Source organism: Megalobrama amblycephala, linkage group LG1 (genome assembly GCF_018812025.1).
Source record: "Megalobrama amblycephala isolate DHTTF-2021 linkage group LG1, ASM1881202v1, whole genome shotgun sequence".
NCBI lineage: Eukaryota > Metazoa > Chordata > Actinopteri > Cypriniformes > Xenocyprididae > Megalobrama > Megalobrama amblycephala.
Window position 1 is genome coordinate 49,955,935 of NC_063044.1, and position 17,843 is coordinate 49,973,777.

Consider the following 17,843-nt stretch of genomic DNA (forward strand, 5'->3'; position numbering starts at 1 on the left):
GTTGCATGCTCGTACTTTCTTTTGCGCTTTATTTATAGTGAATAATAGCTATACAGCGCGTCCACAGAAACTGCAATTGTGAGCGGGGTGGCCAAGCTTAGGCCAAGAGTGGCCACGGCCACCCCTGGCCACCCCCTGGCTTCGCCCCTGAGTGGGACCAATTTTTGTACCATAACTAACAAAAAAGTACTGTATTCTTCTTGGATATGTCTTTGAATACCATTGGAAGATAATGGTACTATTAAGAAAGAAAGAAAGAAAGAAAGAAAGAAAGAAAGAAAGAAAGAAAGAAAGAAAAAAAGATTCAGTAGCCGGTGGCGGAAATAAGCAGGTCACGTGGGCCAGAGGTTGCCGAGGCCGGTGTGTATCCATGACAACACTAGTGGAGGAAAGTGTCTGCATACAGCGCGACAGAACGGTAGGTTATTCAACTGTGGTGATATAAAATTAACTATTTCCGAGCTTTAAATGATTTAAATGTTCATATTTCTCCATTGCTTTCAATCATTTATCAGTCGTAGCGTTTTAAGGGATGGAGTCGAGCTAGCAAGCTAACATTAGCTCAGGGATGCTAAAAACAAACGCTTACTCGACACGTGTTTATCTTTTTTTTTTTTTACTTTTACATAATGATGCGCTAAAGACTGAAAACATATGTGATTTTGCATGGCTTGTTTTTTATTTTATTTGGATTGGTACGATATCTTAGTGTTGGTTTTGTAGGACTGGTTCAGTTTGCAAGTTGTCTCGTGCACTGCCATTATTCTTTCTAATAATTAATTTTAAACAGATTTGAATGATAAACAAGAGTATCTATCTTTCGAAATCTGGCTGTTTTAATATTCTGAATAATAGTTGTCTGTTGACTGTTTTGTAGTGTGAAGGTATTTGTGCAATGCCTTTACATTAATCGATGATATATGACATAAAACACTTGATGATAATAAGAGTTTATGCGTTTTGATATGATGGTGTAGTTGACTAATGACATGGACTTTAACCTTCTTTTTCAACATCAAGATTTTAGATTAAAATACATACATTTGTATTAGAAAAAGTGTAGAACTTGTCAACAAGTCCTTTTTAAATGAAAGTCACCATGAAATCAAAATCTACAATTCATTTTATGGAATATTGCATTTATATTAAATCTGATGAAGTGTTTACTGGCTCAACAACCTGTCACTCACATGAGATCACAGCAATAGCAAACCACAACCATCCAATCAATTCCCCATGAAAAAAATACAATCCTACATTTTTTTTTTCTTGTTCAAGAAGCCTTTTAACTCGGATATATATCACAATAGTTAATAAAAGAGTATCGCAACTTCCGTTTGATGATGATGATGATAAATTTGCCTTAATAGTTTGTTTTAAATGATTCTGTGGTGTGACAAATTAGTCTATAAAAGTACAAATATTCCATGTAATCTCTCAGGTCATGAAATCTCTGCACAATAATAGTTATATAATTAGAAAAAAAGGGTTGTTTAATCATGTCACACCAGTTTTAAGATATTTTGATTTCAGTGAAACTCTATTGTGCAAATGCAGTAATAAGTGAAGCTGTAACTTATGTTATGCGCATTAATGCTGATAATCTGGTTTTATTATGTGGAGGCATCACACTTTAATGACAGAAGTAGTTACATATAAACATTACAAATGAGGACATTAAACACCCCCTTTTCCTAACACAGCTTTAAAGCTATAAAATCTCTAATTTAGTCGATGTTGGTGTACTGATTTTCAAAAATCATTATCAAAGATCCCCAAGAGGTATAATTATATAAGCTCATAAAAAGTCTTTTTGGAAAGCAGACCCCAACTAGGAAATGGCAATATATTTAAAAATACTAGTATTACTATCCTCATTATTCTTTTTGATAAATTTAAATATTTGATAAGGACAGTCATCCTGCAGGAGAATGTTTACATTTTGCTTAAACAAAATTTATAATTTTGCTTACACAAAAAAATCTTCATTCTCACTCCAAATGCTGAAAATATAAGATTTATGACCTACTGCGCTTAATTGGTGAGAGATTTGAGCTAATGTTCTGTTTCTGTTTCCATTTCATCAGACAGGACTAATCCCTCTGTCTCTCTTTCTCTCTTTTTAGTAAAGAAAAGGATGGCAGAAACTGGTGATGGTAAAAAAGAGGATGCCGACTACAAAAGACTGCAAAGCTTTCCACTCATCAGGGTGGGTGCAGCTCAACTGCTGCTGTGACCTAGATAGAAAGAACCAGTTATTGATGTGTCTGCGTTTGTCTGTATTAGGGTTATCACTCAAACTGCTCCATTTTCCATCGTTTTTTAAAAAAAAAAAAAAGAAAATTAGATATTAAACATCTTAATCCATCATGTGTATGTGATGCATTTTCTCATGCCTAATATTTGCACTTCTTTGTTATTTGACTTTTTACAATCTTAAATATGTAAGATTGTTGGATTAAAATATCCAAAAACCACTAGAACAATGTTATATATTTTGTTGACTTGTACTTTATCCCAAGTGTTTTCAAAGAATGTTTAAATCCAGAGAAATAAGCAATTTTAACCAGGACACGGACTGTGTCCATGCATCGCCTATCAATGACATCGTACCCATGCTATACTTGATTTCCAGTTTTATTTTGTAGAAACCATGGAAACACCAAAGACGCTTTAATATATTATGTGTTTTATTAGACAGGTGAGCAACTGTTTGGATACATTCATCAATAGCAAACTAATCATTGTTATATAGCTCAACACAGTAAGTCTTATTGTTTAAATCTCGTTTTCTTGATTTAAAGCGAGTACCATGTTTTAAAACAACATTGCTGCCTCACAGTTCGCCTACTTGTATGTACTGTTTTTGTAAAGGAAAAAGTACATACTTTTGAGTGTGTAGCAGAAGAGTATGCAAGCTTTGGGACATAAGTTACTACCTCGTCATAATTGCGTCTTTAACGGACGCTCTGTCGCTTAGTTACGCAACCTGTAACTGTTTAAACTGCCCTGTCAATCATCTTGTCACAGTTAAAATCCTCCACATTCAATTAAATTTAATTTCCTACCGTTTCGGAGAGAAATGTAGTCGTACGTTAATCTGCCAGTCATGGGTCATCTTTGCATAATGATGCATTTAAAAGTTAAAGACCAAACGTATCGTTATAAAAGTTTACAGTGCTGTTGCAGATGAAATATAATGTGGATAACATTTAATAAATATCTTTTCGTCAGGTTATACTGATTATTAATTATTCAAACCTCTTTATCTTAACCGCTCTGCTTAACCGTCGGTCTCGCACATCTGTCATGTTTGTAGTTTTTTAACACTTTTTATTCGTATTTGTAGTTCTAATCGAATCCTCGTCCACAGCGCAATGTATTATGGGCAATATTAGCCATTAGAAGTGTGCACGGACCTGCACTTCGAAATCTAACTGGAAAAAGTAGACCATCCGGGAATATTTGGAATACTCATTTCAACATACTACGCTTTAGGACATACTAATTCTTATTTCGAATACTATTTAGGATTGGGACGCAGCACATGACTAATATCGATTTAGCTTACTGCAGTGTGCAACAAGTGTCTCTGCCGAGTAACATTATAACAACTTTCAACACACAAATGTATCTAATTTGATAAAACAGCGCTGCTTTATTCCACATAAGCTTAGACCGGAGGTCGGCAACCCGCGGCTCTAGAGCCGCATGCGGCTCATTAGCGCCCCCCTAGTGGCTCCCTGGAGCTTTTTCAAAAATGTATTAAAATGGAAAAAATATATATTTTTTGTTTTCATATGGTTTCTGTAGGAGGACAAACATGACACAAACATTCTTAACGTTTTTCAATGCTATAAAAATGTGTATAATAAATATTAAATTTCAACATTTCTGTCAACGAAGATTTGCGTCATAGCCATCGACGTCACTTTCCCGCCGAAAGCGCGCTCCCTCAGACTGATTGGCAAAAGAACCTGCTGCGTGACTGGATTTAATAGAGGAAACTGCGAAAACGCGAGTAAAAACAAACGACTTACACTAAAGGTTGGACTCAAGTGTTTCTTACAACTTGTCAAATAAACCTAATCCATGGATATTGACATGTAGCCAGGAGTCGTGTTTCCTGACATTTATATGTGCCTGATTTGATGCCGAGGAAATACATAAAGCAAATCTGCCTGTGAATATTTTATATAACTACAATATAGGTTACTTAGGTTTAAATCCGCGTAATTACTTAACGTTATATCAATGTTATATATATCGTCATATTGTCCATCCCTAAAACATATAGTTTTATAGTATAGTTTTTGTCAGTGTTTATTTTAAAACACACAATTATGCAGAATATAAGATGGAAAATATTTAATAGATGATTTGTCAACATAATATATAACAATACAATATATATGGAATGATTTTACCTCAAAATCCAACAATTTAACACAAAATAATAACTGCAAATCCATGTTTCTCTGCTGGAGTCCAGCTGTTTCTGTGAATTGCACCGATCCATTTGCTTCTTTTTTTTTTTTTTAGCTTTCAGCAGTTTTTAAATATATACCTCGGGAATACCTCATTATGTATTTGTAGCCTACTTAGTCATTTTGATAGTAGGCTAATATAGCTAATATACACTTACAGCCTGTGTTGCCTTCATATAAGGCTTATATAAGGCTTTTAATTTTTTGCAGCTCCAGACAGATTTGTTTTTTGTTTTTTTGGTCCAATATGGCTCTTTGAACATATTGGGTTGCCGACCCCTGGCTTAGCCGGAAGAAGCAGAAGTGGTCGACTGCAGCATAATAAAAGCTCCACTGCTCTTGAGCCGTGTCGTGTGTTGCACTCGTCCTTTCATTAGCAATCACTCCAGCGGCCTCGTTATGCTCCACCGGCTTTCAGCCACACCCTGCTTCATACTACAGTAATATTAATAAATCTTTAATACATTAGCTCATCCATGCATATGATTTCTGCCCGAGTCCTGTTGACGTGAAGACAACACCTCCCATGATTCTGTGAAATCCAGGCATCATCAAGCTATGCCTTTGTTCTGAATAGCGACCTCTAGAGGCGACAACTACATAGTGTGCCTTTAATATTTTGCACTGCCTTGGTCAACTCAACATAACTTTTTTCTATACACTGCTGTCTAATAGTTTGGGGTCGGCAAGTTTTTTTTATGTTTTTGAAAGAAGTCTCTCATGCTCACCAAGGCTGCATTTGTTTGATCAAAAATGCAAGTTAAACAGTAATATTGTGAAATATTATTACAATAAATTAAAAAATTCAACTGTTTTCTATTTAAACATATTTTCAAATGTAATTTATTCCTGTGATGTCAAAGCTGAATATTCAGCATCATTACTCCAGTCTTCAGTGTCACATGATCCTTCAGAAATCATTCTAATATGATGATTTGATGCTTATGCAATTCTTATTATTATCAATGTTGAAAACAGTTGTGCTGCTTAATATTTTTTCATAACAATGTGAAAGTATTTACTGTCACTTTTGATCTATTTAATGTGTGTTTGCTGAATAAAAGTATATATATATATATATATATATATATATATATATATATATATATACTGACCTCAGACGTTTGAACTGCAATGTATATACTCCATATTACTTTATATATTATTCTTTATACTTAATATATTTATATTTTGATGCTCAAGCCATATATTTTAATATAAAAAAAAATAATCTTGTTATACATGTAAGAGCTTGACTAGAACATGTTCTGTTGGTCTTGTCTACAGCACACAGATATGCCAGAGGAGATGCGTGTGGAGACCATGGAGCTCTGCGTCACAGCCTGTGAGAAATTTGCATCCAACAATGAGGTCAGTCATGTTTGCATGTTTTAGTGTTATTAAGTGCAGGCTTTCAAATAAATGTGTTCCCCAGGTCACACAGGTAGGGTTGGGCTCTGTGTTTCCGTCTAGTACTGAGTCAGGACGGTTCACACACTCGCAGTCTGGCCATCTGGACTGCTCTACTAGCCTACATGCTTTCATCTCGCTCTCTTTCTCGCTGGTTCGCTCTATTTTCAGAGTGCTGCCAAAATGATCAAGGAGTCCATGGATAAGAAGTTTGGCAGTTCGTGGCATGTGGTGATCGGTGAGGGGTTTGGGTTCGAGGTGACCCATGAAGTCAAGAACCTGCTCTACATGTTCTTCGGAGGAAGTCTGGCTGTGTGCGTTTGGAAATGCTCCTGATGTCGCTTCCCACACAATTGCCACTATGAGATATTTATACTCACGGACCCGTCTTAACTATGCAACCCTATTTGACTTGACACGTGTGTGTGCCCAAATGTGTGAAATTGTATACGAGGAGAAAAAAGGATACAGATTCCTTTGCACTTCTCCAGGTGACTCTTTTTCTGTCTTAATGTATAGGCTTCAATTTTAAGCTTAACACACAGATTTTAATAAGTTTAATTAACTTTTTTAGCATTTTTAATAAAGTTTATTGCAACTGACTGCAGGACCAAGAGACTTTTCCTGTTTACTTGCTTAAATCATATTCCTGGTCTTATCATGAGCATTTCACCATAGCACGTTATTCCAAAGAAAACTTTTGTATTTTCATCAAATATTTCATCAAAAATTTATGAACTTGGCCCTCCTCACAAAGGATTTTCCTTTTCAGCTGATGCTGCCAATCCATCTTATTTTTAAAGGGTTAGTTCACCCAAAAATGAAAATTCTGTCATTAATTACTCACCCTCATGTCGTTCCACACCTGTAAGACCTTCGTTCATCTTCAGAACACAAATTGAGATTTCTGATAAAATCCAATGGCTCAGTGAGACCTGCATTGACAGCAAGTTAATTTACACTTTCAGATGCCAGGAAAGCTACTAAAGACGTATTTAAAACAGTTCATGTGACTACAGTGGTTCAACCTGAGAATACTTTTTGTGTGCCAAAAAAAAACAAAATAACGACTTTATTCAAAATATCTAGTGATGGGCAATTTCAAAACACTGCTTCATGAAGCTTCGAAGCCTTACGAATCTTTTGTTTCGATTCATTGGTTCGGAGTGTGTATCAAACTGCCAAAGTCACACCCCCCAGTGGAGAACCATTGAAATTTCGAAACAAAGCCTTGTTTACTGAAATCACATGACAGTTTGATACACACATATACCACATTTGGCAGTTTGATACAAACTCCAATCCACTGATTCGAAACAAAAGATTCGTAAAGCTTCGAAGCTTCATGAAGCAGTGTTTTGAAATCACTTATCACTAGATTTTGTTGAATAAAGTTGTTATTTTGTTTTTTTGGCGCGCAAAAAGTATTCTCGTCGCTTCATAACATCAAGGTTGAACCACTGTAGTCACATGAACTTTTTTAAATACGTCTTTATTAACTTTCTGCGCATTGAAAGTGTTAATTATCTTGCTGGCAATGGAGGCCTCACTGAGCCATCAGATTTCATCAAAAATATCTTAATTTGTGTTCTGAAGATGAACGAACGGGTGTGGAACAACATGAGGGTGAGTAATAAATGACAGAAATTTCATTTTTGGGTGAAATAACCCTTTAAATCCCTCCAGGTCAACCGCCTGTCATCTTTTTATTACTGAATATAATTTTAAATTCAGAATTACATTGTATTACAGAATCAGTTGGGTTGCGAACTTCATGTCGAACTCTAAAGTGGTATATGTAATTCCAAACAAAATCTGCCTTTAAATCCGTCATCAACTTTCCTTTTCTGTTGACATCATGTAGGCTGTGCATGCTGTTGAATAATGTTTACCAAGAGCCAAATTTCTATTAGTCATTTTTGTGGTCTGGCTCATTAACTCATTAATTCATCCCCTTATGTAACACCATTCAAAAGTTGTCCAAGGTTGCATTTATTTGATCGAAAGTACAGTGAAAACACTAATATTGTAAAATATTATTTCAATTTAAAATAACTGTTTTCTATTTTAATACATTTTAAAATGCAATTTATTCCTGTGATGCAAAGCTGAATTGTCAACATCATTACTCCAGTCTTCAGTGTCACATGATCCTTCTAAGATGCTTCCATCCCAATATCTGTTTCAGTGCATTTGTGACTGAACATACACTGATGTGCTCTGTAACAAATGAGGTGTCAGTCTGCATTTCTGTCTCTTTGAGGCTCAGAATACTCAGTTGTATTTGTCTGGCAGGTTGTCGTAGGAGTGTGTTTGCTGTGCGAGGCTGTTCAGAACAGAATGTGTGTCGCTGCACTCCATTTCATGTGTGATTTTAAAAATGCATTTTCTCTCTGTCTCTCGGTCTCTTTCTTTCTGTTTCCTGTCCAGCAGTGTCTCTCTCAGTGGGCTGCTCTGCCACCTGTTTCAGATTCCTCTTTCTTTTTCACTGCTGCTTTTTTCTTATCCTTTCATTCTCACCCCAGGAATCTTGTGCCCTGTCCTTTTTCTCTCTTACGTAACCAGCATTTGTAGAGCATGAATACTTGAATGTGATATAAGGTTTTCAGATTTTTTTAAACTTGACTTCTGAAGGTTTCTGTAGTCGTGCAATAATACGATTAATATTCTTTTTGTACCATTTTACAGCCTGTAATTTTACAAATGTCATAATTTGTCATTTTTTACGACCTAAATCCTGTTTTAATAGTTTACCACCCTATCAGGGTGGTACATTTTACCAGATACATTATGTCATTACAGAAATGTGCTGTGTGTAATTTCTGCATCACTAGTGTCACCAAACAAAATGCAAAAATTCTGATGAAACTCCACATCTGCCATTGGTTTTCCAAATGCCCCCAAACTCACACCATTGGTTTAACCAATGTTATTCTGTCTAACCCAGTCAGGCCACTCAAACAGATTGCAATTCTAACTTGCTGCCAAATTCATGACTTTTATCACAGAGGATGCATGCAATTATGTTACAGACATCATTCTGAGAAACAACTATAATGCAATTAATGGTGCTTTTGATTTCAGCTTTGGTAATAATAATGCTGCAAGATTTTTTCAGAATGTTCCATCCTAAAGTACCTGCAATGTTTAAATGCAGTAGTCACCCCTAAAAACCTTTAATGACTTTATTCTGATCTTTTTTTTCAATGTTTCATTATTTTTAATGTCAACACTGTGCAATAATTGCTGTTTTAGATAAATAAACATCCAAAAAGACATGCGAGTTGTGGTAGATTTCTCTCCTCCTATTATCCTCAGTTGACTCCCACTCTGACTACATCGGTAAACCTTGACGCCTAAGAATAACTACTCTGACTGCATTGGAAAAACAGATGCCTAATAATATTTTGATTGCATAAGACACCTAAGACTATAGCTACACTGACTGCATCTGTAACCCTGGATGCCTAAGAGTCTCACTCTGAGTCGAACAATGTCTCGTCCCCTATGAACACTATAACTTGGGAATAAGGTCTCTAGTGTTCCACTGACCTGTCGTAGACCCACATCAATAACCAGACAGACTCCAGACAATGCTTTGAATGTGCTTTAATCATGGTTAGGAGGTAAATTTGAGTTTAAATATCCATTGACTGATTCATGAGTACTGGGACAAAATTGAAAACTAAAGAGTTTTAAGTTGATTATATAAAGGAATTGTTTTGGATTAATAAGAGGTTTAGTATTCACCTATGTTTGGGTGCATCTCCTGCATTCTTCCCACAAAATGTGTTTTCCTGTGTGACCTTCGGGATGAAGACTGACTCTGATTTGGCATGATTTTAGATGTTTTCATAAATATTGGCTGTTGAAGTCACCATGAAATCAACACTGAAATTTTCTTATGGAATATTGCAGTATTTATTAAATGATTTATCTATGCACATCATTTAATTAAATGTATGTGCCCTCATAATCTTTAATCAAAATAATTTCCCCTTCCTCTTGCAGCATCATCTGTTCTCTGATGTGTTTACTGACATGAGGGCGGGGCAGCCTGTCACTCACATGACATCACGGCAATAGCAAACCACAACCATCCAATCAATTCCACAAAATCAAGTCCCACCCTACATTTTTTCTTGTTTGAGAAGCTGTTTTACTCATATATACATCACAATAAGGAAGAAAAGACTACCACATCTTTCTTTTCATGCAGACTTTTACAAAAAAGTTAAATAGTGGTAAACCCTAATGTATGTTTTAAAACTAACCTCTTCTATTATAAATTTTAATCATGAAGTATTGTAATAAGTATTAAGTTATGGCACATATTTTCCATTGTTTTTCTATGTAAATACATGCAGACATGTTTGACCGTTGCACTTTTGTGTCTTTTACTCAAGTTGACGCTCAAGTTAAAATATGTTCAACTTTTAAAAAACACATCTCGAGACCTTGCATTTCCCCTATTCCACTACCTGCATTCCACCACTCGTGTTTTTGCTTGGTTCTGTGTGAACCGGCCCTAATACTTCTTTTCAATCCACAAAAGATGCATTTAGTGTGAAGTCAGACACTTGCTGTTTAATGGGATCCCCCATGCGTTTTCATCTTCTACTTGTTTCATATTTAAAGGCTTTATATATCTAAAAGCTCCTCCTAAAGTCCATGTCCTCTTCTGTCCACCTCATCATGCTCTTATTTGTTTCTCGATGAGTTCTTGTCCAAACATGCTGTTTCCTCTCTTATACTGCATCATCTCCCAGTCTTTTCTCTTTCTGTTCTCTTCTCCTCCCCCTCTGTATTTCAGATAAACTGAGCTCAGATCAGTTGGCGGAGTGGTGCTGTGTGCCTCTGGCTCACGCTCCACATTAACAGCTTGGCTCTCTCTGGGGGACTGCAGGATCTGCCTGACATTTTGCTGACCAGGAACATACTGCAGAGAGACTCGACGGGAAGAAGAATGCGAGCCAAAGATCAGAATGAAACAAGATCATTAGTTAGAAAGAATGCATCATTCCTGAGATTTCATATACAATAAAATATGCACCAAACCCCAAGAGGGTGAAGATGGAAGAGAAAGGAGTTTAAATGAATTTGTCATTTGCTGCAGAACCTTCCTGGAAAAGAAAAGAGAGAGAGTAGATTGAACAGAGAGATGAGTGATTGATGAAAGAGAGAGCAGCAGTTGGGGAAGATCATCACAGTGATTTGTAGATCATAAATGTTCAGATGAAGCAGAAGAGGGATTACACTGATTACATAACTCTCTTTCTCTCTTTGTGTGTGTGTGTGCGTGCTGAAAGAGAAATGAAGAAGTGAACGAGACGTGAGGACAGCATCAGCGAGGGGATAAGAGTGAGTTTGAGGGATGAATACAAATCAATTTTCTTTTTTCCTTTGATTTCTCTCCTTTTTTTTTTTTTGCAGCAATCTATATACTACTTTTTACAACATATTTCCAGTTTTAGGTGCTGATTGGCCAATGCCTTGTATACATGCACATTTATGATCAAGCTACAGTAGTTTTTTGTTTTTAGTTGAATTAGTGTTATTGTCAGTAGTAACGGCTGAAGTGTGTTATTCCTAACAAGGGCCTTTACAGCTGTGATTTTATTCACATTATAGCATGGCTTCACATTATAGAGTACAGTGGTACACTGTAAAAAATGACCGTGATTTTAACAGTAAAAGACTGTAAAAATGCTGCGGTTAAAAACTGTTAATTGGTTTACAGAAAGTTTCCGTACTATATACGGTGAATAACTGTAATAGATCTAACGGTACATTTATTTTAATTTTACGGTAAAATACCGTTAAATTCACAGTTTTTGAAAGTGAAAAATAACAATTCATTGTAAAATTTACAGTGAAAAACCGTAAATTGACATTCCCACAATTCTCTGCGTGACACTTCACATTTGATATATTTTTGTTGAAATAACTCTGTTTCTTCTTAGTTTTTCTCATTTTTTTCTAATCAGTTATGTACATTAGGGTTTTATGTTACATCTAATGTTGTTAAATTAATGTTTATTACATTTTTAAAATTTCATGCATGTTACCATGATGGTGTTTAGTGTGTGTGTGAATGACACTGTGTGCTCCTTCTATATATTAGTATTGTCCTCCTCAGCTTGTGGAAAAGCTGCTTTTGATGAACTTTGATTCTTCATGTGACTCTTATCACCACTGGGTTTGGTGACTGTCAGTGTATTATAAAGATACAAAACAGATATTAGTACTTCATTAGGTTGGTAAATTAACATTATATCAGTTAATGAAATATGTTATTTTACCGTAAATTTTACTGGGATTTTTTTTACAGTGTACTGAAATCCAATGTTAAATATACATATTTAAAATGTAAAATTCACATGTAACTCCGTAAGTATGTTTACGGTTTGATGTCATTTTTACAGTATTGTTCTGGTAACCACAGCTGCCGGTATTTTTCCGTAGAAACAACGGGATTTTTTTTACAGTGTATCTGTCCACTTTTTTAGCAGAATGAGTTCCTATTCCTTTTCTTCATAGTGATTTAAGATCATTCTTTGTAACACTTTACTTAAAGCCTTATGCATTATAAAGATATTCACAATGTACATTATAATGCATTATATCAGGGGTTTTGAAACTCTGTCCTTGAGGGCCACTGTCCTGCTTTAGCTCCAACTTGCCTCAACACATCTACTTGGAAGTTTCTAGTTTGCTTAGTAAGACTTTGATTAGCTAGTTCAGGTGTTTAACTGGTTGGGGCTAAACTCTGCAGGACATTGGCCCTCCAGGAGCAGGGTTGGACACCCCTGCATTATATATTTTCATAAATAATTGTAAATAAAGTTAAAATGCATTATAATAATGGCAGATTCTTTGTAAAACATTCAGAACACCACTGCACGCCACTGATATATATAAAACTCGGAATATAATATATGATGCCACATTGTGCAGCTTTTGTTGTAATTTTCAGTCGAAGGGCAACAAGAGAAGCAAAATGTCAGTATAATTACTGGATAATGTCCGGGTAATGAGCTGCCAGTACTTTCTGTTCTTTTACAGATTTATTTTACAGATTTATTTTTTATTTATTTATTTGGTCAAAATGATGATTTAAGTGTAAAGCTGAATTTTCAGCATCATTACTCCAGTCTTCAGTGTCACATGATCCTTCAGAAATCATTCTAAGATGATGATTTGCTGCTCAAGAAACACAAATCTGTGGCTTAAGTGTATACTTTCTGCTCCATTAGTGGCACCAAATTGAACTGCAAAAATGACTGTATTTAACAGGTCTCCCATACAGTCCCTATCTGCCAACTGGTCTTATTGCTTAGTTATATAACTGTTGACGATAGTTGTGACTCCTCTAATAATCTCTCATCTCTCTCGCTCTTTTGGTTTCTCACTCTGGGCTGAATGAAATATTCATTGCTTGGCAGTGTGAGTGAGCAGAGTGTCTCAAACATGTTCCCTCCTTCACGTGTGGAGATATGTCACTCACACAGTGTTTTTTTATTTGTGAGTGTTGAGCTTTCATCCATAAATTTCTTATACAGACAGGAATTAGAAGACTGCTGGATGCCTCAAATAGTGCATCACTCAAAGCTTCCTCACCCTCCATCCTACAGACTGCAGCAGTTCCCTCTGAATTCCAAATAACAGACCAGCAGTCCATGTGGAAGATGAAAAGATGGAGTTAGAGGTGTGGAGTTTGCAAATTCACAGACGAGAAGAATTAGGAAGGTAATGCACAAGAAAGAGAAAAGGGGATGAATATTTAATAATCTGTCCTTGAGTTTGACGTCTAGCCTCTTGACACATACAGTATTAATAAACAGGATGGCAGGATGCTCTTGTGTATTTATGAGTGAAACAGCAGGCTGTTTTCTTGAATGCTTCATAGGATTGTAAAGTGTGATGCTTTGTAGAATTGAGGTAAATAATATGCAAAAAAATGGGTTTAGAGAACAGATAAATCTGGAAATGCATCATATGTTAGTGAATTTTAACGGGACATTTTGTTTCTTATTTATTTGCATACATGCATAATCAACACTGGCAATGTTTGCAATGGAATTACATACTAATTTTCTGGATTGTGGTGCAATATATACTGAATAACGTGCTATTTTTTTTTTTTTTTTAAATGAACAAACAGTTAAAACAGTAATATCAAAGACTATAGAATAACACAAGACGTGTCACTCGTATTGTTTTTAATGGGAGAAAGTGAAACGCGCAATATGGCGGAATAAGCCCCGCCTTCTAAATAAGAGCCAATCGCCGACTGGTAAAGTCATCGCGTCACTTCAGCGGCCGTTAGAATCACCGGTTTCTATAGAAACAGTCAGACACATTTAGGTCTGCGCATGCGCATTAGCTTGATCCAGCCTGAAAAATAATTTTTTTTGTCATGATTCGAGCGTTTAGAAACTAAATTTATGAGCCGGTTGTTGTTAGATTTCATTGGTGATTTCAAATATGAAATTTAATCGTAAGGTTGGCGAACAGTTTTGGAGAATTTGATATTTCCCCATTCAAAGAGATTGCATGATGCCCAGGATGCCCGAGAGGCGTTTCAAAGATGGCCGCCGAGTGAAATGACTTGTCTTAAAGGGACTTTGGCGTTCTGGCGAAAGCTATGTATTTTACTTCATAACTTGTTAAATAAGGGTGTTTTTCTTACACAAACACATCACTTCAGAAGGCCTTTATTAACCCACTGGAGCTGTGTGGAGTACGTTTATGATGGATGGATGTGGATGGAGGCACTTTCTTCAGCTTCATACACGTTGGTCCCATTCACAGCCATTATAAAGCTTGGATGCGTCAGGATATTTATTAATATAACTCCGATTGTGTTCATCAGAAAGAAGAAAGTCATATACTAGGATGGCTTGAGGAGTAAAGCTTGGGGTAATTTTAATCACAAATCAGCACTAGCAAGAATTGCACAAATACTGTGGTAGATAAAGTAACTTAGCAGGGAATGGCCTTCCCCAACTTGTAGACAGCTTTTTATTTGTTCCAATCAATGTTGATGGCTTCAAACAGTTCATGAGTAGTTAAAACTTTCTCCCATGCAGTTAGTTTGAGTTTAATGTGAGACCAAATATTCATTAGGGTTCAAATCTGGACTCTTATCAGGCGAAAGCACTTGGGTAAAGTTGGTTTTATATTCGCGCATTCGGACATCCGTATTCAATAGCCTTGTTAATCACATTGGACATTCAGTGGACATTCACAAGTAAATATGCCATTAAAACAATACTTGCCTATTTTGATCGACTGTGAAAAATGTTGTAAGTTGACAATCGTTGGTTGTCAATATCATGTCGCTGTTTAAAATTCGCAAACATTAATTTATTGCACGTTTATTGGAAAGTCTGAATTTATCAGAAGTCTGAATGTGCGAATATAAAACTAACTTTACCTAAGTCCAAAACATGAGCCTGATGGACTTGTACTCAAGCCACTTTGTCTTGTTGAAAAATAACATCTGATCACCCCTCTTTAGATAACAACTTTTTATTTCTGGGAAGCAAGCCATTCTGCAATATTCCTCTGCACTCCAAAGCATTAAATTCTTTTTCACAGTTTTATTATTTTACTTTATAGCCTAACCATTTTTTAAATAGTTTTAGTTAACGAATAACCTTGATTCTGTCATGAACTGTCATTTTTTATTTTTATTTTCATGGACTTTTAGTTTGCTTGTCATCATTTCCTATTATTTAAATAATAAACTTCATTCTAAACATAGGCTACTGTGCATTTTGATCAATGTAGAGGGTTATCCAGCTATTTCATGCTTACAGAAAATGTTCATATTATGCAGGAATCTTAATAGTGTATTTCAAACAGAGCCTCACTTACTTTTTTCATACATTTAGGGTGCACTATATTAATTAGTAACATCTTGGTAATCTGGTTTGTTTGTGCTTTAGGGTACTTGTGCATCTGTTGTGCAAGTGGAGTTGAGTTGTGTATGTGAAGACGCAAAAGCCACACGTAAATGATTTTACACTGGGGATCAGCCTCTCTGCATACGGCAGTGAGCCTCTGAATTAATGATGCGGTGGATCGTATCTGCGGTGGCGCTCCATACTTTGGGGATAAAAGCATGTCAAATCTGCTCCTGCCATTTGGCCGGTGCTTTAAGGGCTGATTTCCCAGGTCTCTTCTTTTACAGCTGCTGTATGTTAAGTAAAGGATCTTTTAAGATAAGCAGTGGTCTGGCTTTAAGGCTGGTGCCGTTCTGCGTATGGCAATCTGATCATGTGCGTATGTTTTCTTAATTCCAGGATTTCTGACGTCATACATTTGATGTGGTCATGTTTCTTTGAGAGGGTGCCTGATGTCTCCGCTTTGGCTCTTATGTGTTTTCATTACTCTCTGAGAAGAAATTAATATTTGCATTTTAAAGGGATACTAGCTCACTCAATATGAAAATTCTGTCATCCGTTACTCACCATAATTTCTTTTTTTTTTTGAAACTTTCTTTTTATTGTAATTTAGAATTTTTTTTTACAGAACATCCCCCATCCCAACATTCAAACCCCTTACAACTGAGGGAAAGAAAGAAAGAAAAAAAAAAAAAAAGGCGTGAAGAAGAAGAAGAAGGAAAAAAAAAAAAATTGACTGTCATCAATGCCTTTTCTTTGCAGAGGACACTTTTTGTACAAAAGGTTACAGGAGTAGGTTACATTTGTTACATTAACTTGACAAACAAGTCTCTATGACCCATCTTATTTACATATCTAAATACAATGTAATACTTCTCCATCTTTGCAAAAATATATCCATCTTCATTTGTAGGCATGCGGTCATTTTTTCCATTATATAGACCTGTTTCAGTCTCTGAGTCCACTGAACCAAACTTGGAGGTTCTTCTTCCTTCCAATGAACTGTTATCATTTTTTTCGCAATCAATAACAATATTCGCAATACATATCTCTTTTCCTCATTATACTTTTTTTTGGACAATGCTCCCAACAAACATACCACTGGATCTAGAGGTATCTCTACCTCTAGTATCTTATTTATTTCTTTTTGAACACTTTTCCAAAATTCTTGAATTTTTGGGCAATCCCAAAAAATGTGCGTATGATCTCCTATATTACCACATTTTCTCCAACACAACGCTACAGATGGTTCTTTCACAAATGCAGAGATCACATGAGGTGTGTTGAAATATCTAATCTTTACTTTCCAATCAAATTCTTTCCATAATTGACTATTAATACCTTTATGGCATCCCTTACATAATTCTTCCCATATATCATCTTCAATTGTAGTGTTAAGTTCCAATTCCCATTTTCCTTTACTATCTCCTGTGTCCTGTATAATATTAGTTATTAGCCTTTTATATAAATGAGAAACATGTCTTTTAGTTGGAAATTGTTTTTCTGCAATATTAATAAAGTATTCTTCTACTTTGTTTGGTTCTTTCATGAGCTGGTCTTTCTCTTTATGACTTGTGATATAATGTCTTATCTGGAAATACCTATACATATCTTTAGATGGAATACTAAATTGTTCTTGAAGTTGTGAAAAGGATTTAAGTTCATTTCCACTGAATAATTGGTTTATTGTTCTAAGACCTTTATCAGCCCATGTTCTAAATCCACTGTCCCATACAGAAGGTAGAAATTCAATATTACCTACTATAGGCATGGCCCTAGAAATAGATTCTGGACCTCCAAACATTTTTTAAATTTTTGTCCAGATTTTTAGAGTATGTTTTATCCATTCATTTTCAGTTTTAATTTTAGGGCCTGATTTTATGTTTATAAAAGGTAGAGTGGACAATGGTGTCTCTTTGACTGAACTTTGTTCTATTTCAACCCATCCTGATTCTTTGTCATTTTTAATCCAGGCCACTATTGCAGTTATCTGGGCTGCCCAGTAGTAATATTTTAAATTTGGTAAACCTAGACC

General features: G+C 35.6%; 1 protein-coding gene across 1 annotated transcript; it reads left to right on the top strand.

Moving 5' to 3' along the window:
• Positions 1-266: 266 nt before the first annotated feature.
• Positions 267-6,513, top strand: dnal4a (dynein, axonemal, light chain 4a). The gene is made up of 4 exons (XM_048198650.1): positions 267-418; positions 2,127-2,209; positions 5,775-5,858; positions 6,069-6,513. Exons 2-4 carry the CDS (start codon positions 2,138-2,140, stop codon positions 6,231-6,233), a joined length of 321 nt encoding a protein of 106 aa, XP_048054607.1. The 5' UTR covers positions 267-418; positions 2,127-2,137; the 3' UTR covers positions 6,234-6,513.
• Positions 6,514-17,843: the final 11,330 nt, after the last annotated feature.